The sequence below is a fragment of the Panulirus ornatus genome, chromosome 37 (assembly GCF_036320965.1).
Source record: "Panulirus ornatus isolate Po-2019 chromosome 37, ASM3632096v1, whole genome shotgun sequence".
Classification (NCBI taxonomy): Eukaryota; Metazoa; Arthropoda; class Malacostraca; order Decapoda; family Palinuridae; genus Panulirus; species Panulirus ornatus.
Genome location: NC_092260.1, coordinates 16,592,436 through 16,619,171, shown reverse-complemented (window position 1 = coordinate 16,619,171; position 26,736 = coordinate 16,592,436). Strand labels below are relative to the sequence as shown.

The 26,736-nt window shown below is 39.2% G+C and overlaps 1 protein-coding gene across 1 annotated transcript in view; it reads right to left on the bottom strand.

The window, feature by feature from the left end:
* The window catches only part of mib1 (mind bomb 1), a 35,971-nt gene extending 13,463 nt beyond the window's left edge, over positions 1-22,508 (bottom strand). The window contains exons 1-6 of the mRNA XM_071684276.1: positions 22,323-22,508; positions 20,525-20,666; positions 15,709-15,880; positions 15,152-15,386; positions 12,013-12,138; positions 6,245-6,399 (exon numbers count right to left, since the gene is read on the bottom strand). Of these exons, the coding sequence (XP_071540377.1) occupies positions 6,245-6,399; positions 12,013-12,138; positions 15,152-15,386; positions 15,709-15,880; positions 20,525-20,666; positions 22,323-22,424 (932 nt within the window). The 5' untranslated portion in view covers positions 22,425-22,508. The remainder of the gene's footprint in view (positions 1-6,244; positions 6,400-12,012; positions 12,139-15,151; positions 15,387-15,708; positions 15,881-20,524; positions 20,667-22,322) is intronic.
* Positions 22,509-26,736: the final 4,228 nt, after the last annotated feature.

Genomic DNA, 26,736 nt, shown 5'->3' with positions numbered 1-26,736 from the left:
CAATGAGGGAGTAAAGTTGCTAGTGAAAGACAAAAAAAAAAAAAAAGTGAAGAAGTAAAGTTGCTGGTGAAAGAGAAAAGTGTATGGGCAATACTTAAAGGGCAGGAGTGCAAATGACTGGATGATATAAAAAACAAGAGGCTAGAGGTCTAGAAAAAATGCAAACATCATACATCTGCCACCTTTTCGTCACATTCAACAATTTTCCTTCAAAGTACTTAAAAGTACTTACTTCATCTCTTCACTATTTTCCTGGTACCACTTCTTATACTTTATCTTTCCACATGACCTAAGAACACTGCTTTTACTACTAAACTACTTCCTTCATAACTGTATATTTTCATTAACTCTATTCATCAGTCAGTGCATTCTATTTAGCGTATAAACCCCTATATCAATAAAATCTGTTTGCACCCTATAAGCATTCCTAATCACAATTCAGAATTTCATTTACACACACTATTGTGCCCTATACCACTCCTTAAAGTGACAGTGACTAAATCAAAATGATTTCCTTCATTACTTTAACAATGAGCCAGCAATTAGTCTAACATTCTAACCAACATTCTTCATACACTCTTCCTTTATTCTTTAAAAAAAATATTCTAAATTCTAAACTCCTGTATCTTATGCTCATTCTGTAACAATTTCCAGTAGATTTATAAACAGCAGTTCCTCAAAGAAGCAATATTAGTGTTATTTACCAAGTAACAATTATTTGACCACATTCACACCACTGCTCAAAGTAACGTACAATCATATTTTCTTAAAACTGACTACCATATGGCTACTGCCACCTTGTGTTTTCCCTTATATATACATTTTCCCATCTTTTCCAGGTTATCTACTTCCACCTTCATATATTTTCTATCTTTTTAATTATACTTAATTGCCGTCTCACGCATTAGCAAGGTAGCGCAAGGAAAGAGAAGAAAGAATGGTCCACCCCACCAACATACACATGCATATGCATAAACGCCCACACACGCACATATACATACCTATACATTTCAACTTATGCATACATATCCATACAGACATATTTTTTTTTTTTTTTTTTTTTTTTTTTTTTTATACTTTGTCGCTGTCTCCCGCGTTTGCGAGGTAGCGCAAGGAAACAGACGAAAGAAATGGCCCAACCCCCCCCCCCCATACACATGTACATACACACGTCCACACACGCAAATATACATACCTACACACCTTTCCATGGTTTACCCCAGACGCTTCACATGCCTTGATTCAATCCACTGACAGCACGTCAACCCCTGTATACCACATCGCTCCAATTCACTCTATTCCTTGCCCTCCTTTCACCCTCCTGCATGTTCAGGCCCCGATCACACAAAATCTTTTTCACTCCATCTTTCCACCTCCAATTTGGTCTCCCTCTTCTCCTCGTTCCCTCCACCTCCGACACATATATCCTCTTGGTCAATCTTTCCTCACTCATTCTCTCCATGTGCCCAAACCATTTCAAAACACCCTCTTCTGCTCTCTCAACCACGCTCTTTTTATTTCCACACATCTCTCTTACCCTTACGTTACTTACTCGATCAAACCACCTCACACCACACATTTTCCTCAAACATCTCATTTCCAGCACATCCATCCTCCTGCGCACATCTCTATCCATAGCCCACGCCTCGCAACCATACAACATTGTTGGTACCACTATTCCTTCAAACATACCCATTTTTGCTTTCCGAGATAATGTTCTCGACTTCCACACATTTTTCAAGGCTCCCAAAATTTTCGCCCCCTCCCCCACCCTATGATCCACTTCCGCTTCCATGGTTCCATCCGCTGACAGATCCACTCCCAGATATCTAAAACACTTCACTTCCTCCAGTTTTTCTCCATTCAAACTCACCTCCCAGTTGACTTGACCCTCACCCCTACTGTACCTAATAACCTTGCTCTTATTCACATTTACTCTTAACTTTCTTCTTCCACACACTTTACCAAACTCAGTCACCAGCTTCTGCAGTTTCTCACATGAATCAGCCACCAGCGCTGTATCATCAGCGAACAACAACTGACTCACTTCCCAAGCTCTCTCATCCCCAACAGACTTCATACTTGCCCCTCTTTCCAGGACTCTTGCATTTACCTCCCTAACAACCCCATCCATAAACAAATTAAACAACCATGGAGACATCACACACCCCTGCCGCAAACCTACATTCACTGAGAACCAATCACTTTCCTCTCTTCCTACACGTACACATGCCTTACATCCTCGATAAAAACTTTTCACTGCTTCTAACAACTTGCCTCCCACACCATATATTCTTAATACAGACATATATATATATATATATATATATATATATATATATACACATGTACATATTCATACTTGCTACCTTCATTCATTCCCGTCGCCACCCCGCCACACATGAAGCCGTGTTAGCAAGGTAGTGCAATGGCCCACCTGACCCACATACACATGTATATACATAAATGCCCACACACGCACATATACATACCTATACTTTTCAATTTATACATACATATACATTCTATATTCATTTTATTTATCTATCATACTCCGTTGCTGTCTCCTGCGTTAGCAAGGTAGTGCAAGGAAACAAACAAGGGAATGACCCAACAAACCCACATAAACATGTATATACATGCAAGCCCACACACGCACATATACATACCTATACATTTCAACGAATACATACAAATACAAACACAGACATATACATATATGCACATATACATATTCATACTTGCTGCCTTTATCCATTCCCGTCGCCATCCTGCCACACATGAAATGGCACCCCCCTCCCCCCACATGCATGCGAGGTAGCCTACGCTAGGAAAAGACAACAAAGGCCACATTCGTTCACACTCAGTCTCTAGCTGTCATGTGTAATGCACTGAAACCAAAGCTCCCTTCCCATATCCAGGCCCCGCAAAACTTTCCAGATGCTTCAAATGCCCCGGTTCAATCCAATGACAGCATGTCGGCCCCAGTATACCACATCGTTCCAATTCACTCTATTCCTTGCATGCCTTTCACCATCCTGTTTGTTCAGGCCCTGACCGCTCAAAATCTTTTTCATTCTATCCTTCCACCTCCAATTTGGTTTCCCACTTCACATTCCCTCCACCTCTGACATATATATCTTCTGGGTCAATCTTTCCTTACTCATTCTCTCCATGTGACCAAACCGTTTCAATACACCCTCTTCGGCTCTTTCAACCACACTCTTTTTATCACCACAGATCTCTCTTACCCTTTCATTACTTACTCAATCAAACTACCTCACACCACATATTGTCCTCAAACATCTCATTTCCAACACATCCACCCTCCTCCGCACAACCCTATCTATAGCCCAAGCCTCACAACCATATAACATAGTTGGAACCACTATTCCTTCAAACATACCCATTTTTGCTCTCCGAGATAATATTCTCGCCTTTCACACATTCTTCAACGCTCCCAGAACATTCGCCCCCTCCCCCACCCAGCGACTCACTTCCGCTTCCATGGTTCCATCCACTGCTAAATCCACTCCCAGATATCTAAAACACCCCACCTCCTCCAGTCCTCCATTCAAACTTACCTCCCAATTGACTTGTCCCTCAACCTTACTGAACCTAATAACCTTGCTCTTATTCACATCCACTCTCAGCTTCCCTCCCTCACACACCTCACCAAACTCAGTCACCAGCTTCTGCAGTTTCTCACCTGAATCAGCCACCAGCGCTGTATCATCAGTGAACAACAAATGACTCACTTCCCAAGCCCTCTCATCAACAACAGACTGCATACTTGCCCTTCTCTCCAAAACTCCTGCATTCACCTCCCTAACAACCCCATCCACAAACAAATTAAACAACCATGAAGACATCATGCACCCCTGCCACAAACCAACATTCACTGGCAACCAATCAATTTCCTCTCTTCCTACTCCTACACATGCCTGACATCCTCGGTAAAAACTTTTCACTGCTTCTAGCAACTTATCTCCCACACCATATACTCTTCATACCTTCCACAGAGCATCTCTCTCAACTCTATCATATGCCTCCTCCAGATCCATAAAAGCTACATACAAATCCATCTGTTTTTCCACAGAGCATCTCTATCAACTCTATCATATGCCTTCTCTAGATCCATAAATGCCACATACAAATCCATATGCTTTTCTAAGTATTTCTCACATACATTCTTCAAAACAAACACCTGATCTGCACATCCTCTACCACTTCTGAAACCACACTGCTCTTCCCCAATCTGATACTCTGTGCATGCCTTCACCCTCTCAATCAATACCCTCCCATATAATTTCCCAAGAATACTCAACAAACATACCACTGTAATTTGAACACTATGCATGCATTCCGCCAATCCTCAGGCACTTCACCATGAACCATACATACATTGAATATCCTCACCAACCAGTCAACAACACAGTCACAACCTTTATTAATAAATTCCACTGCAATACCATCCAAACCCGCCATCTTGCCAGCTTTCATCTTCCGCAAAGCTTTCACTACCTCTTTTCTTTTTACCAAACCATTCTCCCTTACCCTCTCACTTCGCACACCACCTCGACCAAAACACCCTATATCTGTCACTCTATCATCAAACATATCCAACAAACCTTCAAAATACTCACTCCATCTCCTTCTCACTTTACCACTACTTGTTATTACCTCCCCATTAGCCCCCTTCACCGATGTTCCCATTTGTTCTCTTGTCTTACGCACTTTATTTACCTCTTTCCAAAACATTTTTCTATGCTCCCTAAAATTTAACGATACTCTTTCACCCCAACTCTCATTTGCCCTTTTTCACCTCTTGCACCTTTCTCTTGACCTCCTGCCTCTTTCTTTTATACATCTCCCAGTCATTTGCACTATTTCCTTGCAAAAATCGTCCAAATAAGTATACATAAACACACATATATATAAACACATGTACATATTCATACTTGCTGCCCCCCCCACAATTTTTGCTCTTTGAGATAACGTTCTCACCTTCCACACATTCCTCATAGCTCCCACAACCTTCGTCCCCTACCCCACCCTGTGACTCACTTCTGCTTTCACTAAATCCACTCCCAGATATCTAAGACACTTCACTTCCTCCAGTTTTTCTCCATTCAAACTTACCTCCCAATTAATTTGTCCCTTTAACAGGCCAATGGCAACTCTAGCACAAAGTTTTCAGAGGCTCCTATCTAATGTTCCTACCAATCTACTTCTACCACTGGCAGATGGTAACTCTAGCACAGTGTTTTCAGAGGCTCCTATCTAATGTTCCTACCAACTACTTCTACCTCATGCGTATACTTAACATTCCTGCCTAATGTTCCACCAATTACTTGTACCTAATGCTCCTATCTACTACTTCTACCGAATGTCTAACTAATGATTTTATCTAATGCTCCTGTCTAACACTCCTAACATTTTGATGAAAGGCAGGGCAAGCACACTGCACTCACTGCAAGAAAATCTAGAATTACAAAAAATGAGCTGTGTGAGTTAAACGTTATCAAGTGTTATGTGAGACAAGGAAAGACTGAACGTCTGTGGAAAGAATACCAGCCATTCAAGTGACTTCCACTTTCCCCTTGTCTCGTATATGTTCATTACTTTTTCACATACATTCTATTTATCAGAATGTAAGCTAATGACAACTTCAACACTATGATACACAAACCAAGGTACAGAAAATTTCAAAAAATGCCTTGAGAATAACTAATGGGTTCTGTAACATAATAGAGGACATCACTGGTAACCAAAATGTTGCAAAAGATTATTCTCTTTGTTCTACCCAGCTGTGAATGTAAGAAGTAGTATACAAAATACAAGATGAAGGAAAAGAGATGACATTAGGATAGTGAACAGATGGATGGATAACGAAGGTTGAGAAAGGTTTGATAAGAAAGACTTATTTCATATGGGTAGTATGTAGGTCATACTGATACATATTGAAAGATTATCATCCATACAAGCTCATGTCTAAGTAAAGGACAATACAGAATGAAGACCACAAAGCACAAAAAAAAGGTGGAGGCATGACCATAGATCATGCAAGCACTAAAGGAATTCCAAGTGTCAGATGACTGCAAGCAAGTTATCCCCCTGAGGTAAAAAAATACATAAGACTAAGATAAACATATTAGACACAACACATATGAAGCAAAACAATTTCTTCAACCATTTTTGTATAAACTACATATCAAAATCATGACCAATTTCAAAAATTTACCTGTTTCCTGATGGGTAAGCTACAACAATGTCATGGTCTTCATCAATCCCAACCACGGTCCCAGTGGTTCCCAGACATTCAAACATCCCATCTGTCCAGCCACCGTGTCCATGTTGCAGGGACTGCACTATCTCCAGTTCCAAATCAACATTTACCTAAAAATAAAAGTATAGATGATTTGATGTCTAACTTTTAATCAAAACAGTTTTGAAAAAATGTACAAAACAACTACAATAATCGTTTACTAAATAAAAAAATCCCATTGTCTCTAATTCATAAGATATTATACATACACATTTATATATAAAAACACAAAAATAAATCCTTTTATAGTCATGACATGCAGATATTAAACAAATACAGACAGACAACTACATTCTATATCTATGCATGTACACTCGAGGACCATTCAATTGAGAATTTTTGCATAATGTTTCACACAATCAGTTGAATTGTTAAACATCTACTTTCCATGAACTTTATTTCATTAAGAGGTAAATGGTGTCTGGTCAGACTTTTTATAACAAAACTCCTTCTATAACACTTAGAATTTCTAAATAATCAAGAATGCACACTAAACAGGGAAAATACCAAAGCCAATCATAAAAATGCATTATAATACCACTCAGTTGATCATGGCCATAAAATCTACTGCATGCTTTCAACCAATAGGCTTCTTGTTGACACCATTATCCACAGATATAATTGTAATGCTTCCAAACATTAGAACAATTTATACTCAAAATTTATACTGCAAAATTATTTTCAAGGTCCTCTCATTCTACAGGCTGTCTCAAAGCAACAGATTATCATTATAAGTGAATATATCTTTTCATATCTATTCATCGTTTCTCACATCAGAAAGGAAGCACCGGAAGCAGACAAAGAAATGAAAAAATGGCCTCATTCGTCCAAATTCACCATCTAACTTACATGTATAATGAGATAAAACTAGAGACCCCTATCCACAATCAGGCCCACAAACCTTTCTGTGGTTTCCTCTGAATTCTTCATAAGCCATGGTTTAGCCTACTGGCAGCAAATCGCCCTCTGTATACCATATTACTCCAATTCTCTCGATCCCTTGCATGCCTCACACCTTCCTGCATGTTCAGTAACTGTTCACTCAAAGTATCTCTCACTCCATCATTCCATCTCCTCCTTAGTTTTCCCCTTTTGCCTTTTTTCCTCCAATTTTGGAATGTATACCCTCTTAGTCATCTTCTTCATATGTCCAACCATTCCAGCACATCCTCTTCAGTTTTCTCAGAGATACTCTTCTTACTACCACACCTCTCTCTTACATCATTTACTTGACAAACACCTTCACACCACATACTGTCCTCAAATATATCATTTGCAGCACGTCAGCACATCCACCCTCATCTGTATTTGTTTAATCATGGCCTACATCTTATATCCATACAACACGACTGGAACAACTATACCATCAAGCATACACATCTTTGCTCTCACAGACAGTGAACTCTGTTTTCACACACTCCTCAACTGCCCAGGACCTTAGCCCCCTCTCATCCAATCAAGGATAATCAAGGACATCAAAGGTCAATTTCACATGAAAGTAACTACAGGATTAGTTTATGTGCTGCCAGCACAGAAAACAGAGGTAAACAAAACACTTTATGATCAGACAGCAGATATTTGAAATGAATATGGTTTGATCATGATGGGAGATTTCAATATACTGTAATCTAAATAAGAAGAAACCCTGTGTGGGCTCTACCTGAATCTGCTTGAAAGTGCCTTAATACAATTAGATGATAAAACCTACTCATGATAAGAACACATCGAAGGACTAAGTAGACTTTGGTGTTTATGAAACTGGTTGACCAGCTGTTACCAAACAGCAGTGATTATCATTGGTCAAGACTCAGAATAGTTAGACATAGAAAGTTTTGTGCCACAAGGATCAGTCTTTGGACAGAATCTCTTTCTCATCAGCATAACTGATGATGATAATGGGCTGCATTTTAAGGTATTAAAATGCAGATGATAATAAGTCTGAAATAAAGCTACAACAGAAACTAAACATCTACTTTTCAAACAAACACAGACAAACTGATGAACTAAACCCACATTTGGCAAATGGATTCTGATATAGATAAGCATGAAGTTTTACACATCAGTAGTAAAAACAAAAGGCAAGCTACATTACAAATCCTCTTAAACTACAAAAGGTAAATGAGGAAAAAGATTTGGGTGTAAGAGTCTCTGGTGACCTTTATTAAAGTAAGCAGTACACAGAAACAGTTAAAAGAGTGAATAAAATTCCTGGATTTATAGGGATAGGGGAGAAAGAATACTTCCCATGTATTCCCTGCATGTCGTAGAAGGCGACTAAAAGGGGAGGGAGCGGGTAGCTGGAAATCCTCCCCTCTCGCTTTTTTTTAATTTTCCAAAAGAGGGAACAGAGAAGGGGGCCAGGTGAGGATATTCCCTCAAAGGCCCAGTCCTCTGTTCTCAACGCTACCTCGCTAATGCGGGAAATGGCGAATAGTATGAAAAAAAAAAAAAAGGTACAGCTATCGAATTCAAGTACAGGAAAATTCTCCTCACACTTTACAAGTCACTGGTGCATTCCCAGCTCAAATTTTGTGTTTAGTTTTAGTTAACCTAATTGAAAAAATACAGATAGAATGAAGCGAGTACAGAGATGATCAAATTAGATGATTCCTGGACTGAGGAATAAATACAATGAAAGCCAAATAAATATCTTAAATCTTTTTAGCTTTGAAAAGAAGAGGACAAATTGCCAGTCCCTGAAACAAAAAGTATAGCAGAATCTGAAGACTAGGAAAAGGGAACTAAACAACGAGTAAGTAGAACTCATCACGTTTTGGGGTCACATTGGAAGAAGTGATAAGTCACATGGCTTTAGACTGTGCTATGTCAAGTTAGCTTGTACAACTTCAACCAACCCCAACGTGAAAGAAGTAATCTATACTTTGTATAGAGTAACTATTACAAAAAGAAGAATATTCAGCTCATGAATATGAATCCTAATTACAAAAGACACACACTGAACTCTTTGTTTAATATGAGGTTTCCATGACAGATTGAATGTAAAGATACCAGTTATGTTTCTGTAATGAATGATGGGAATATAGAAAGATCAAAACTAATGTTACCTTTTACATCTTTTTCTTAAGAGGAGTCAATCCAGTTTATTTCTGCTATCAAATCACCTATCCCATCCAAAACAAATTGGGAAGAGATGGATAATTCTATAACAAAAATAAACTGGAATGTTAACTCCCATGAAAAAGACAAAAGGTAACACAGCAAATTTCATGAGAAAACATAAATAGCTGAAGCTGCTTCAAACCAATTGAAGAGAAAGTATGGGGAATGAAGATGATGACCGAGAAAGAAAAATCTGGATGAACAGAAGAGAATGAGAAAAGGAAAAGAAAACAATATTAAAAAAAGAAAGGCAGGAAGAACTTGAAAAAAATTCAGGAATGAAATGGAAATAATGAAATTACATAGAAGAGATGAATGGGGAGAATAAGCAGTGAAAGTTTGACAAAGAGGATGTGTCAGAAGTGCAGGGAAACAGGAAAACATGGAGACCAAATTGGAGATAAAAAGATGGAGCTAAAATGATTTTGAGCAATCGCAGCCTGAACATGAAGGAGGGTAAAAGGTGTGCAGCGGATAGAGTGAATTGGAACAATGTGGTATACTGGGTTCAATTTCCTGTCAATGGACTGTTCCAGAGCATGTGAAGCATCCAAGGTAAACTACAGAAAGGTCTGTGGGGCCTGGTTTGTGGTTTTGATGCATTATACATGAGTTAGAGAATGGATTATTAGCAGATGTGGCCTTTCTTCGTCTGTTCCAAGCACTACTCCACTAATGCAGGAAAGAGCAATCGCACAGGAAAAAATGAAAACAAAGGAGAACAAAGAACAAATGAAAAGACAGCAGTCAGTATGACTAGATAAAAAAGAATTCAAAATTATTGTTTTCACATGTGATCTAGCAATCTGTATCTCTGATGTCTGTTCCTTTTAAAAACCCCCTTGAGGGGGTGGCCAGGGCAAAAGATTTCCATGCCTGTTGAACTCTAGTGCACTGTATTTTATATGCAAACCAAACAAAAAAAAATTTTGATTCTGTGCAAAAAACAGAGTTCCTTCAGTTAATGTCATAAGCACAGGATGCTTTCAGCGTCACTGCTAAAAACAACTAAAACAAGCAAACTGACTACTAATACCCACAACGAATGCCCTTCTACAATCCTGGCAAAATGATGCCAAGCTAAGAGTATAAACTGCCAACAGCTCTATTGCTAATTCCATCTTTCCTAAATCAATCCAATGAACCTCAACTGAAATAAGATTAACTATAAATCATCCTATCATGAGGTTGCCTTTTGTTAAAAACAAGTATATACATTTAATTGGGAAAGATAAGGACTAATGCCAAAATACAGGTGACACACATCAACATCTGACAAAAATAAAACTCCCCCATCTTGATAAAACAACATAGCAATTACCCAAAGAGCAAATCTAAGAAAGATCCTCTCCTAAAGTAATATTCAAGAGTTATGATATTCCACAAAATTCTCTATAACATTTCTCAAACTTTCTTTTACACATCTTTTTCTAAAAACAATGACATCCCAAGTAGAATAAAACTATTCTGCCAATAATAATTCCAATAAATCACATCACTTTCATACACTTTCTTTTCAAATGTTTATATCCTTCAGGAAATGCAACAAAAATATTATGTTAAATAAAAGACATTTGACTTTGTATAGAAAAACACAATCCTTATAAAAATTATAGGGAACATTAGCATGGCTAGTGATACCTATACAAAGGTTCAAGTAACTCTATCTCCCACATTTTATGAGCTGAGTCTTCCTGACAAAGTTATTCTAGGCTAAAAGTTATTCTAGGCTATGGCCAAATGAATTTCTTCTGGAAGCATAAAGACTTAAAAGGTACACTAAAATTTATCACACCAACAACTGCTAATGTGCCATGTATGGTATGGGCTGCTTTCACCAGATGGCTAAGATAATGCTGTGTACAGTTCAGGGCATCTAAAAATCCCACCAGAAAGTAACTCAAGAAGCAATTACTGGCATCTCAGTCAATGTTTCCACAACTTTACACATATCTCTTCACCTTAGCCACTCAGTAACCACCAAAATCACCTGCTAAAGTCTGTTTATGCACCATATGATCCAAATTTTTGTCAAAAATTACAGTGAACCTCACAAAGCAAAAGAGCATGGGATGTTAAACAAAAAAAACCTCACTTACACATCAAAATATTTAAGATTTACACTCAAAACACCAACAATGATACCAATATATGGCAGAAACTCTTCTTAAAAATTTATATCACTTTCCTAAGCATAAACAATTTCCAAAGAAAAGATTTTGCCTGTATTATGGTAATCACTAACTTCAAAAAATGCCAGTAGTAAAAGCAGTCATAGCATCTGCCAGTTACAAAAAGAATCACTGAGGTGTCTCTAATATCCATGGGAATACTGTAGTTGCTATGAAATAATCACAAAGATTTTATTTAAAATGCAAAGCAGACAAATACTGTGGTATGAAGCATGATACACATCTGCTGACAAAACATGTCCCTACTGCTAAGTACATAACTGACTCCATAAGAACTTTGTCAAGTATCATTCCACTGCTATACATGCATGTATCATAAATCAATCAATAACAACTAAAACAAGACAACAGCAGCCATGGAACAATTCTTACACTTACTTGGTCTCCAATTGCTAACCCATGTGGACCCGAACGGCCAGGATTTTGCTCACCAAGCATTGGAAGGTGGTCACGGTATACAGTACCACCCTTGGCATCATTCACAACTTTGAGGTCAGCCTGAAAGTTAGTCATGACAATAATAAAGTGCAACACCATGCTGTAGCACAGCTCTTGTGAAAAAAGGTATATTTTGGCATCAAAATAATGTAATGAAACTATCTACTACGTACTTCCATTTTACATTTGCAAAATATCTTATTTATTGTTCTTTGTCGCTCTCCCCCGTGTTAGCGAGGTAGCACAAGGAAACAGACGAAAGAATGGCCCAACCCGCCCACATACATATATATATACATACACGTCCACAAACGCACATACACATACCTATACATCTCAACGTTATACATACATATTTTACTTTGTCGCTGTCTCCCGCGTTGGCGAGGCAACGCAAGAAAACAGATGAAAGAATGGCCCAACCCACCCACATACACATGTATATACATACACGTCCACACACACAAATATACATACCTATACATCTCAACGTATACATATATATATACACATAGACGTATACATATATACACATGTACATAATTCATACTGTCTGTCCTTATTCATTCCCGTCACCACCCTGCCACGCATGAAATGACAACCCCTCCCCCCGTATGTGCACAAGGTAGCACTAGGAAAAGACAACAAAGGCCACATTCATTCACACTCAGTCTCTAGCTGTCATGTATAATGCACCGAAACCACAGCTCCCTTTCCACATTCAGGCCCCACAGAACTTTCCATGGTTTACCCCAGACGCTTCACACGCCCTGGTTCAATCCATTGACAGCATGTCGACCCCAGTATACCACATTGTTCCAATAATATTCATTGAATATATTACCATTTTTTTCATATTCGTCCACATTTCCTCCACTAGTGAGGAAGTGCCAAGAACAGACAAGAATAGCCCCACACGATCACATCCTCTCTAGCTGTCATGTACAAAACATCAAAACCAGAGCCCATTCACAGCCAAGCCCCACGGACTGTTCTGTGGTTTCCTGTCTACTTAATATGCCCAACCTCAGACCACTAACAGCACATCACTAAAACAACACAAAATGTTCTACATTTTCCACATCCCTATCTGCATAAATATAACATTAAAGCATATCTATAAAACATTTATATCCCTTCGAAAATGTTTTGTGCTTCCCTAATGTATGTCACTTTGTGGCCTTGACTTTTAACTAATGATGCACAAAAGTGAAATCACAAGCACAACATTCTATGAAGCATGTGTAGTATAAGTTAGGTCCACATCAATATGCCATGATTTGGCAGTGTGTAATAGGTGGCATGCAAAAAAAACAATCAACCACAGAGGTACTTCAACATGGATATTGGAAGGGCTTGCAACAACACATGATGTGCCAGCACATCACTGGTTGTCATTTCCCCTCCCTGGCCTAAGATGCTGTCTTTCCTTTCTGTAGCATATAAACACAGGCTGCTGGAACTCGATCTACAAACATAAACTCTCTGTGCGACACATAACTTTTAATATGTAACACAAATTTACTTTTGAAATTCAATAAAAGCACAAAAGGAAGTAGAAATAATGTTTCTCTAATGTTGACAAAGAACAGCACCATTGTTTGAAGGGGTCTAAAAGGTTTCCTGAGCACCCTTTACTTTCATTAAGGAAATGAGACCACCTCACATCTACCAACAGTGCTCCTAGACCTGCCTGTTTCTATGAATTTCTTCATCATTCTCATTTTCAGATTCTACCTTCCCTATGTTGAATACCATCTGACTATTTTGTCACCTGATCTTTTCTATTAAACTCAACTAAGGCTACCTCTCCTGTTCACTATCGAATTTCCAAGTATAATTTTTACCATCTTTTCCATTCCAATGGGAAGTATTTGTACCTCCTGTAATATAAAAAATACATACTTACTCACCTCACAAACCTCAAATCTCCCAACTCTGAATCCAACTGGCTTAAGATTTCTTAAACATCTATAACTCTGCTTTTAAGTTTCATGTATTCCCTCACCAATTCCTCCAACTATGTACAAACTGACCTCCTGTCTGTACATCTACACAATGAAACTCTCTCTGACAAAGAGAGAGCGGCTTTTTTCCTCCCACTTGATGTCTGGAAACCTTCTAATGAATCACAGAGCATGATTTTCTGGTCATCAAAACCAATCCTCAAACAGACTTGACCCCTTTGCTACCTCTGTACCTATCATGTAAGATACACTTTTTTGGTCCCCCCTTAAGGTCTTCTGATCACAATTCTATCTTTATCACTTCCAACTGGGCAATCCATCTCTTATTCTCTGGGCACATCCATCCCTTTTTCTCCACACAAAATGCCACCTTTGACACCTTACGAAGGATCAGCTGTCTCACTTCCATAGCATCTATTCTGACTTTTCTTGAGACCAGTACTGCTTAACAATAACATCATATTGGATGGGATGAAGCCCAACATCCCTTCCCATACTAAAACTTAATCCCACCAATCATTACTAGATGATTCTTGCTCAGATGCCTGTCACATTAAAGACAAAGCATGATGGCCCTTGAAACTTTTCCCCTTTCTTGAATCATTTTTTTATACTAATGCATAACTTTCTTTCAAACAATTCCATCATGGTAGCCACTCATGAAGCAATTTCTTCCTATCATCCTGTCATCAGTGGTGTCCCTTAGTGTTCTGTTTTATCACTTAACTCTTATCTACTCTACAACATAATAAAGACAGCAATATATTGCTACCTACTGCCTAAACATACTCCACTTTTGTAATGAAATTAGAACACTAAATTTTCAAAGCCTGCCACTAGAGAGGTAGCTGACAACTCTCACCCACTTAACCTTGAAGACATGATCCTGAGTAAAACTTAACTATGTATGCTATATCAGTAGTACAATTCTGATCCATAAACAACTGCCCAGTCAAGAGATATCAAGTACATCAGAATAGAATGCAAGCACACATGGACACATGCACAAATGCTGCTTTGTAGCACGGAACATTATAAGGAATTCATATATCATACTCAAAATCAATACTGCAAACACTAAACAGTGCAAGCCCCTAATGACTTACCATTCCTTCAAATCCAACTCTATAAAGGTTCTTGGCACCATTATCCCAAATAACATAAGCAGCTGATCTTGGTGATGCTGCAGACCAATCCTGAATCTCAGAGACCTTTCCTCGTCTCCCATTTCCTCCATCTTGGTCTTCCCACTGCCAGTCCACTCCTCTTACCACTCTTGCACCAGGAAAAATACCCCGAATACCAATTTTCTTACTTTTACGACGAGGTTCAAGTAAAACTCTGTGGATAATGCAATTCCATTAATCAATGAGATAACTGGGGTTGATATATAAACCATCTTTATTACAGATATATTACTGCTATTTGTAAAGTTTGTAGAGATATCTTAAAGTGAGAAAAGTGAATCAACCAAAGCATTCTAGTCTTAAGATTTTATAACAAAAACATCATCACAGCCTTGCTCATTTACAAATTCCAACCATCAATGAAATCATCAAGTATAAATGTGCTTTATTATTCAATTACTATTAAAAAAGTATCATTTAAATGTCATTTGGATACTCTTAAGAAATACCTAATGTGACACCTTAAAATCATATACCTTTCACACCCAATAGTAGTTATGCGATAGAAACGGTGTCTTGGATTGTGTTTGTCACTGTGGTAGCAAACAGAACAGAGGTCATAATTGCTACATTCTGCACATTTCCACCGTATTCCAAAAATAGGTTGTTGCCGACATGTATCACACATAGTGCCCTCGTGCTTCACCCCTGCAACAATCACAATGCCAAAGTCAAATCAAATGCAAAAACTTTGTAATAAGGATGCAAGCAGACAGGATTACACCAAATAAATTTGAAAAATCACTAAAGTATCGGCATGCACATTCCCAACAATATAGTCTTTTGTATTATAGTATCAAAAAAGCTTCATCTTTTCACAATCAGTACAAACAGTCCTGCTATGCACTATCTTCCTCAGCACTGTTTTGCAAGAAAGTAGCCCTCTTTTTTACTAATTTGATTACCTCACAGTGATTTTTGCTATAATGCTCTTAAGTGGCTGAATTGGATAAAATTCAGCATACTGAAGAAAGTGAATGTCAATGTAAGGACTGTAGTGCAGTTTTCGGATGGATTGCCAGTAAGAATATTTCTTATTATAGCAAAAGAAATACTGAAATATTGCAACTACTGCTGTAAAGTTAAGTAGAAAGAGGGCTCCGATACAAGTTGAAATGGAAAGGTTCTTTAAGTAATCAGATGAGGAAGACACCTTAATGCCACATGTCTCTGAATTTATGGCTTATTCAGAACAACTAGAAATCTGTACCAGAATCTAAAGAAAGATTACATGAAAGCAGTGGGTGGTTTGACAAATTTAATTGGCATGCTAACTTCAACTTCAGCAAGTAATCATCTATACTATTATGTGAAACCTACTACCATTTTGTAACAAATTTGCATTAAACAATGCCTAATACAATCAATGTTATAATATCATAATAATTCTTTTTATGGGCTAGGGTTGGCAGAACTATACTCTCCCACAATACTTTTTTATACATTCTTGTCAAATCTCTTTCTTTCATAATTCTCATCAAGGATCAGACCCACTTTCTTTCTAAGACATCTCTCTCCTTTATTATTCATTGCATAGAGCCATATATATATATATATATATATATATATATATATATATATATATATATATATATATTTTTTTTTTTTTTTTTTTATACTTTGTCGCTGTCTCCCGCGTCTGCGAGGTAGCGCAAGGAAACAGACGAAAGAAATGGCCCACCCCCCCCCCCCATACACATGTACATACACATGTCCGCACACGTGTATACATACCTACACAGCTTTCCATGGTCCACCCCAGACGCCTCACATGCCTTGATTCACTCCACTGACAGCACGTCAACCCCTGTATACCACATCGCTCCAATTCACTCTATTCCTTGCCCTCCTTACACCCTCCTGCATGTTCAGGCCCCGATCACACAAAATCTTTTTCACTCCATCTTTCCACCTCCAATTTGGTCTCCCTCTTCTCCTCGTTCCCTCCACCTCCGACACATATATCCTCTTGGTCAATCTTTCCTCACTCATTCTCTCCATGTGCCCAAACCATTTCAAAACACCCTCTTCTGCTCTCTCAACCACGCTCTTTTTATTTCCACACATCTCTCTTACCCTTACGTTACTTACTCGATCAAACCACCTCACACCACACATTGTCCTCAAACATCTCATTTCCAGCACATCCATCCTCCTGCGCACAACTCTATCCATAGCCCACGCCTCGCAACCATACAACATTGTTGGAACCACTATTCCTTCAAACATACCCATTTTTGCTTTCCGAGATAATGTTCTCGACTTCCACACATTTTTCAAGGCTCCCAAAATTTTCGCCCCCTCCCCCACCCTATGATCCACTTCCGCTTCCATGGTTCCATCCGCTGACAGATCCACTCCCAGATATCTAAAACACTTCACTTCCTCCAGTTTTTCTCCATTCAAACTTACCTCCCAATTGACTTGACCCTCAACCCTACTGTACCTAATAACCTTGCTCTTATTCACATTTACTCTTAACTTTCTTCTTCCACACACTTTACCAAACTCAGTCACCAGCTTCTGCAGTTTCTCACATGAATCAGCCACCAGCGCTGTATCATCAGCGAACAACAACTGACTCACTTCCCAGGCTCTCTCATCCCCAACAGACTTCATACTTGCCCCTCTTTCCAGGACTCTTGCATTCACCTCCCTAACAACCCCATCCATAAACAAATTAAACAACCATGGAGACATCACACACCCCTGCCGCAAACCTACATTCACTGAGAACCAATCACTTTCCTCTCTTCCTACACGTACACATGCCTTACATCCTCGATAAAAACTTTTCACTGCTTCTAACAACTTGCCTCCCACACCATATATTCTTAATACCTTCCACAGAGCATCTCTATCAACTCTATCATATGCCTTCTCCAGATCCATAAATGCTACATACAAATCCATTTGCTTTTCTAAGTATTTCTCACATACATTCTTCAAAGCAAACACCTGATCCACACATCCTCTACCACTTCTGAAACCGCACTGCTCTTCCCCAATCTGATGCTCTGTACATGCCTTCACCCTCTCAATCAATACCCTCCCATATAATTTACCAGGAATACTCAACAAACTTATACCTCTGTAATTTGAGCACTCACTCTTATCCCCTTTGCCTTTGTACAATGGCACTATGCACGCATTCCGCCAATCCTCAGGCACCTCACCATGAGTCATACATACATTAAATAACCTTACCAACCAGTCAACAATACAGTCACCCCCTTTTTTAATAAATTCCACTGCAATACCATCCAAACCTGCTGCCTTGCCGGCTTTCATCTTCCGCAAAGCTTTTACTACCTCTTCTCTGTTTACCAAATCATTTTCCCTAACCCTCTCACTTTGCACACCACCTCGACCAAAACACCCTATATCTGCCACTCTGTCATCAGACACATTCAACAAACCTTCAAAATACTCATTCCATCTCCTTCTCACATCACCACTACTTGTTATCACCTCCCCATTTACGCCCTTCACTGAAGTTCCCATTTGCTCCCTTGTCTTACGCACCCTATTTACCTCCTTCCAGAACATCTTTTTATTCTCCCTAAAATTTACTGATAGTCTCTCACCCCAACTCTCATTTGCCCTTTTTTTCACCTCTTGCACCTTTCTCTTGACCTCCTGTCTCTTTCTTTTATACTTCTCCCACTCAATTGCATTTTTTCCCTGCAAAAATCGTCCAAATGCCTCTCTCTTCTCTTTCACTAATACTCTTACTTCTTCATCCCACCACTCACTACCCTTTCTAAACAGCCCACCTCCCACTCTTCTCATGCCACAAGCATCTTTTGCGCAATCCATCACTGATTCCCTAAATACATCCCATTCCTCCCCCACTCCCCTTACTTCCATTGTTCTCACCTTTTTCCATTCTGTACACAGTCTCTCCTGGTACTTCCCCACACAGGTCTCCTTCCCAAGCTCACTTATTCTCACCACCTTCTTCACCCCAACATTCACTCCTCTTTTCTGAAAACCCATACTAATCTTCACCTTAGCCTCCACAAGATAATGATCAGACAACCCTCCAGTTGCACCTCTCAGCACATTAACATCCAAAAGTCTCTCTTTCGCACGCCTGTCAATTAACACGTAATCCAATAACGCTCTCTGGCCATCTCTCCTACTTACATAAGTATACTTATGTATATCTCGCTTTTTAAACCAGGTATTCCCAATCATCAGTCCTTTTTCAGCACATAAATCTACAAGCTCTTCACCATTTCCATTTACAACACTGAACACCCCATGCATACCAATTATTCCCTCAACTGCCACATTACTCACCTTTGCATTCAAATCACCCATCACTATAACCCGGTCTCGTGCATCAAAACCGCTAACACACTCATTCAGCTGCTCCCAAAACACTTGCCTCTCATGATCTTTCTTCTCATGCCCAGGTGCATATGCACCAATAATCACCCACCTCTCTCCATCAACTTTCAATTTTACCCATATTAATCGAGAATTTACTTTCTTACATTCTATCACATACTCCCACAACTCCTGTTTAAGGAGTATTGCTACTCCTTCCCTTGCTCTTGTCCTCTCACTAACCCCTGACTTCACTCCCCAGACATTTCCAAACCACTCTTCCCCTTTACCCTTGAGCTTCGTTTCACTCAGAGCCAAAACATCCAGGTTCCTTTCCTCAAACATACTACCTATCTCTCCTTTTTTCACATCTTGGTTACATCCACACACATTTAGGCACCCCACTCTGAGCCTTCGAGGAGGATGATCACTCCCCGCGTGACTCCTTCTTCTGTTTCCCATTTTAGAAAGTTAATACAAGGAGGGGAGGATTTCCGGCCCCCCGCTCCCGTCCCCTCTAGTCGCTTTCTACGACACGCGAGGAATACGTGGGAAGTATTCTTTCACCCCTATCCCCAGGGATAATATACATATATATATACATATACACACACACACACATACACACACATACGCACATACCCACACACACACACACACATACATATATATACATATGAAAAATGTAAGAAACAATTTAGAAACAAACTTTTAGCTTGAAATGAATGAAAAAAAAAAAAAAAAAAAAAAATGGAACATATATATATATATATATATATATATATATATTTTTTTTTTTTTTTTTTTTTTTTGCTTTGTCGCTATATAAAATATAGGGAAAAAGAAGCAATTACCAGTATTCAATATCAAATCAAAGTGCTTTCATTAAGTCAACAATAAGAAAGGAGACGTTGACTCCCTAAAGACTTCAAAGTAATAAATATCAAAAAGACTCACCAGTAGGTGCAGAATCTAAAACACGAAGGTCATAGGCACCAGCACAACGGTAATTTGCAGCAGTTCCATTGTCCCATACAACCACTACCTCCTCTGGAGATTCAAAATTTCTTACAGTTCCAACGTGCCCCTCGCCACCATCCTGTGGAAGATATCATGCCCTTATCAAAAAGCAGCCCCTCTGATACCTTGTGCAGAGAACTTACAGTAAAGAGCTAATAATAATGCAAAGCAGCTCAAAGCATATACAGTAATGAACAATCTAAAAAAAGAATTTTTTTTAACTTTTCTAATTTCATTTAAAGAACAGTGAAATGGGTCACTCATTGTCTGCTTGTAATCCTTGAAAACTGACAATACTTAGGATTTATGCAATCTTGGTTCTTTTCATGAATAATCATTTACAAAAAAAATAGACTGCACACAACCTGAGATGTGTCTTATGAATTCCTAACAAGGATACAGATAGTGGCATATCTCTTACATATGAAAATGTTACAAATTACTCAAGGAATCCAACTAAACCTCAGCATACTGGTACCTAATCAGCTGCTTTTAATTCAACATGAAAACAAAAAATGCAAACATAATCATTTATCATTCTCACAGTATCACACACGAAAATCAGGTTTGAATAGTTAACTACATTCTTATACTATATTAATTTTCTACAAGCTGAATGATGTTGATAATCCAGTTTTGAAGGATTAACCATGTTCATAAAGCAAAGCATACCTTTTTATTCCTCAAAATGCTGACTTGGGATAATTCATCAATCTACAACAATATTGTTATTAATAATCGGCTTTAAGCAAGACTTATATATGGGGTATGTTACACATCCATCTATCTATACTGACACTGTGCTCGCAACATTTTCAGTTACATACTTCCCAATTCCATCAACCTCAATCCTACTGAAACAAGCCTATATAAAAGCATTCAGCTCAATGAAAGTGGATCCTCTGGGAAAAAGAAACTACAAAGCAACTCTTAATCTAAAGGTGATATTAACTGTATAGCAAACTAGGATTATGTGGCATGCTTGAGAAACTTTTTTCCAAGAAATTTCCTGCTAGACTGGGGGTGCAACATATTTGGTGGTGATTCTTATATATAAATATAACAAAGAAATTGTCATCTTCCTTCTACCATTATGATTACATGTGGCTGGAGGAAATAAAGACAATGAGAGAACATACTTCTCATCAACCTACTGCAAACATCATATAATTCATTTTTTTTTAAATGATACTAAAACAGTAATTTTACGTTATTAAACGATGATAGGTACCAGTAAGGTTTTCAGAGGCTTAGATGATTTCCATGTGTTAAACTTATTTTCTCCCCACTTATTTGCATATCATTATAGCACTCCTCGCTAACATTATTAATTACTAAATAACAAAAAGTGATGCACTCCATGCTCCCTCCGTATACATCAATTCTACTTTGTAAATGGTGTTCAAAGGATATGAGTTTCTTCTAAATCCATAAGTTATTTCTGTGGTGCCCCTAAACTTGAACTTTACCAATGAGACAAAACCAACACAAGACACAAAACCGATCGCAACCCAACGTCCTTTAGAGTAATCGCTGCAGATGGAGAGTTCTGCAAACTAAAGTGAAGACACTGATTTACTCGTCCATGCCCGGTATTGATAAGTTAAAATCGCTACACCTATGATGAATTAGCCAAATTAATAGCCAGACGTAATCCACTGCAATAACACAATAATAAACTGAAACGACCAGCAGAAGTTACACACTCAGCACAACTATTCGGGGATACACCTACCTGTTTACCCCACTTCCAGTCTGGCCCTCTAATAACCCTAGCACCAACACCTTCCATCATGTATCTCGTATTCCTCCCAGTGCTCGCTCCTGCAGCCTCCATGGCCCAACGACCACCAGGCAGGAGTGGAAGATGGGTAAAAACACGAGTGTTAAGGCAGAATGGACGTCAGAGAACTTGTTTATGTTCGACTGCATTCGAGTATGGGTACAATATTTTCATACAACCATACTCAGATATTCATATCTTGAATAAAGCTCACAAAATATTCTCATGTATATGATAGATATTCTTATGATTGACTCTCAATCCAATAATTTCTAAGGCACAAAAATTATCTTTAATGAACGTCCTTGCATTGCAACATGAACCAAAAGTTAATGTGAAATACGGATATGATATTATCATTGTAATAATAGTACCATTCATTTTATCAACAAGACATACTTCAAAGTAAAATGATCATAATACAGAGGTGAGGTAATTCACTCTAGCTGTGAACACTACACGTTCGTACGGATGCGTTATTTTTGGACATTATTTTAACTATGACAGAAATTTCATTTAATACCTTCACAGGCCTCAAATTTTTCTTTACTTTATTTTTCTTTACAAATAAGCAAATACCTTATGAAATCTAAGGTTTTAAGATGGCAAAGGATGTCAAATTACTATATTGTGATAATCCTGCTAAGATTATGAGCAAGCTTTTTAAACTAATCTTTGCTCGACAACTCGGATGCAACGTACGCTGAACGCACGGTTTTTTTTTTGTTGTTGTTCTGACAGTTAAGCTTAGCCAACGTTATTTGATAGTAGGAAGGACCCTTCCTGCATCAGACTTGGGTATCTGTAGCAGAATCAAGTTTGTACATACGCCAGAGAAGCGATTATGACGCATTGGGCAAGACTGTCCATCACTACCCTATTGTTAAGGGTAAACAAACACACACACATGGGTCACTGCAGGCGAATGATACACAGGTCTAATATAAGAGAGGGTAAGTGTCCCCTTTGTACCCCCAGCATTCTGCGCCCGTCCCCTGTCCATATTTATAAGTCCCAGTAGCCCGTCTCCCAACTTTAGCAGAGAGGCTTTCCTCATGGTCTGCCACTGAACGCTAAAGAGCTTCATACAATAAATCCGCCATGCTTTGCTCCCATTTTCTTTTCTCCCATACTTCTGCACTGTCTTGTTACCTTTACCTGGGTCTCCCCATGTTTTTTTTGCCACAAACACTCTTCCAATGTCCATTCCACATCCATCTTTTCCACTGCTGTACCCCACCCCAGCCAGCTGTAAGCTTCACTCTATGAAAAAGAAAAATATTCTTTATGTCCCATTTCTCTCACTGTCCGCTCTACTTATCTGGATTCTATTTTTCCGATATCCGTATCCACTGCTGTTACTCTAGAACCTCTGTGGCTCGAGTCAACAAACATGTTAATTTTCACATTCCTGCTCTTCAAAATAAGAATTGTCAACAATTTCTCCCATACTTAGGCGTCCATTCCTCCACTTTCAGTAAATATCCCTCTCAGATATCTGAAATTCAGTGTCTTTTTCAGACATAACCGCCTCGCTAATTCTGGCGTTCTTTTAATTTCTTCATCTCGAGTGGTTATCCAAACGTAGTTCCCCACATGAGGTTTTTTTTTTTTCCCCCATACAATATCAACTTCCACTTCCTTCCTCTTCAAGATTTTTTCCTCTGCCTGTCCCTCGTCTTAAAAGATCTCCTACTACGCCTGGTGTAATAACATTAAACAAGTCTAGCTAATGACAGAAACTCTCCTCCAAGTGTCAGAACAAACGAATCAAAGATTATGAATACTTGACTCTTTTCTCTGTACGTGGCAGCAGGAGGCTTACACGAGGCAGGTAGACAGTGAGGAAGTGAAGTGTTTTAGATATCTGGGAGTGGATCTGTCAGCGGATGGAACCATGGAAGCGGAAGTGGATCATAGGGTGGGGGAGGGGGCGAAAATTTTGGGAGCCTTGAAAAATGTGTGGAAGTCGAGAACATTATCTCGGAAAGCAAAAATGGGTATGTTTGAAGGAATAGTGGTTCCAACAATGTTGTATGGTTGCGAGGCGTGGGCTATGGATAGAGTTGTGCGCAGGAGGATGGATGTGCTGGAAATGAGATGTTTGAGGACAATGTGTGGTGTGAGGTGGTTTGATCGAGTAAGTAACGTAAGGGTAAGAGAGATGTGTGGAAATAAAAAGAGCGTGGTTGAGAGAGCAGAAGAGGGTGTTTTGAAATGGTTTGGGCACATGGAGAGAATGAGTGAGGAAAGATTGACCAAGAGGATATATGTGTCGGAGGTGGAGGGAACGAGGAGAAGAGGGAGGCCAAATTGGAGGTGGAAAGATGGAGTGAAAAAGATTTTGTGTGATCGGGGCCTGAACATGCAGGAGGGTGAAAGGAGGGCAAGAAATAGAGTGAATTGGAGCGATGTGGTATACAGGGGTTGACGTGCTGTCAGTGGATTGAATCAAGGCATGTGAAGCGTCTGGGGTAAACCATGGAAAGCTGTGTAGGTATGTATATTTGCGTGTGTGGACGTGTGTATGTACGTGTGTATGGGGGTTGGGCCATTTCTTTCGTCTGTTTCCTTGCGCTACCTCGCAAACGCGGGAGACAGCGACAAAGTATAAAAAAAAAAAATTTTTTTTTTTTTTTTTTTTTTTTTTTTTTTTTTTTTTTTTATACTTTGTCGCTGTCTCCCGCGTTTGCGAGGTAGCGCAAGGAAACAGACGAAAGAAATGGCCCAACCCACCCCCATACACATGCCTTGATTCAATCCACTGACAGCACGTCAACCCCGGTATACCACATCGATCCAATTCACTCTATTCTTTGCCCTCCTTTCACCCTCCTGCATGTTCAGGCCCCGATCACACAAAATCTTTTTCACTCCATCTTTCCACCTCCAATTTGGTCTCCCTCTTCTCCTCGTTCCCTCCACCTCCGACACATATATCCTCTTGGTCAATCTTTCCTCACTCATTCTCTCCATGTGACCAAACCATTTCAAAACACCCTCTTCTGCTCTCTCAACTACGCTCTTTTTATTTCCACACATCTCTCTTACCCTTACGTTACTTACTCGATCAAACCACCTCACACCACACATTGTCCTCAAACATCTCATTTCCAGCACATCCATCCTCCTGCGCACAACTCTATCCATAGTCCACGCCTCGCAACCATACAACATTGTTGGAACCACTATTCCTTCAAACATACCCATTTTTGCTTTCCGAGATAGGAGGTATATACTACACTGAAACCATCGGAATGCGTGGGGGAATGTCCACCTGCTTCTGATTCACATTTAGTGGAACTTATGTAGTAGGTTTAATAAACACAAATGGCGTCTGTTTCTTGTATCTGGTTCCCCAATGAACTGATGACTTCAATGTACGTATTTCGGAATCTGGGCCAGGTTTGAAGCTATCGCAGGTCGTTGTACCTGAAGTGCTGTTTTGAGGGCCACTAAAGGCCTCCGAATGCCACTCCAGCTTTATAGATTACGTCCAGCTCAGTGCACGCGTTCAACAGAGGCAACCAAGTAACCTAACATTATTCTAAAGATATTCTATAATCCTAGAATTAATAAAATTTTATGTGGCACATATAGGCCCAGAGTTTGGAGATAGGTACTTCAGAATCTGGTCAAGGTTTTAAGCTAAGGCGGATTGGCCTTGAAAGCCGTTTTCAGGACATGTATTGCAGCATTAGAGGCCACCAGTGGCTACCTTTCAAGGCTGGTTTACTGCAGCAGCAAGTAGCACCCAGAGGCCCCAGATTTTTGGTGTCGGTACTTCAGAATCTGGGCGGGGTTTCAAGGTACCGCACGTTGGCCCTGAAAGCCATTTTGAGACTACCAAAGGCCAGGAATATCTACCCAAGCCTTACAGATTGCACTTAGTCATTTGCGCCCTTATGGAATAGGTGACCTAGCATCATCATCAACTCATTGTAAAGTTACCCCGGGATCTAAGGGTACCAGAACCCGGCCTTACATGCCAGTTGTTTCAGTGTATCTACGCTAGCTTCACGGCACTTATTCAACTCAGAAGTGACCACACATTCTTCAAAAGTCGGCCTTGAAGGCCACTGAAAAGCCAAAAACTGCCGTTTGATGAAAACCATTCTTTATCTTTTGTTCTATGCAGTAACCCTGTTAGTACATACATATATAAATGCTTATCGGCGTTTCCGGATTGAGGATACATCGCGCGTGAAGTTACCTTTGGCGAGGATGTATCACTTATCTAAAATAATGCACAGTCTCCTCAAAGAACTTCTCTCTTTAAGTAATCCATCATGTTGTTGGTGATTACTTTCACTTTGATCTGTTCAGTAAATTTTGTACAAATCAGAATCTGAGGATGACTGTTACC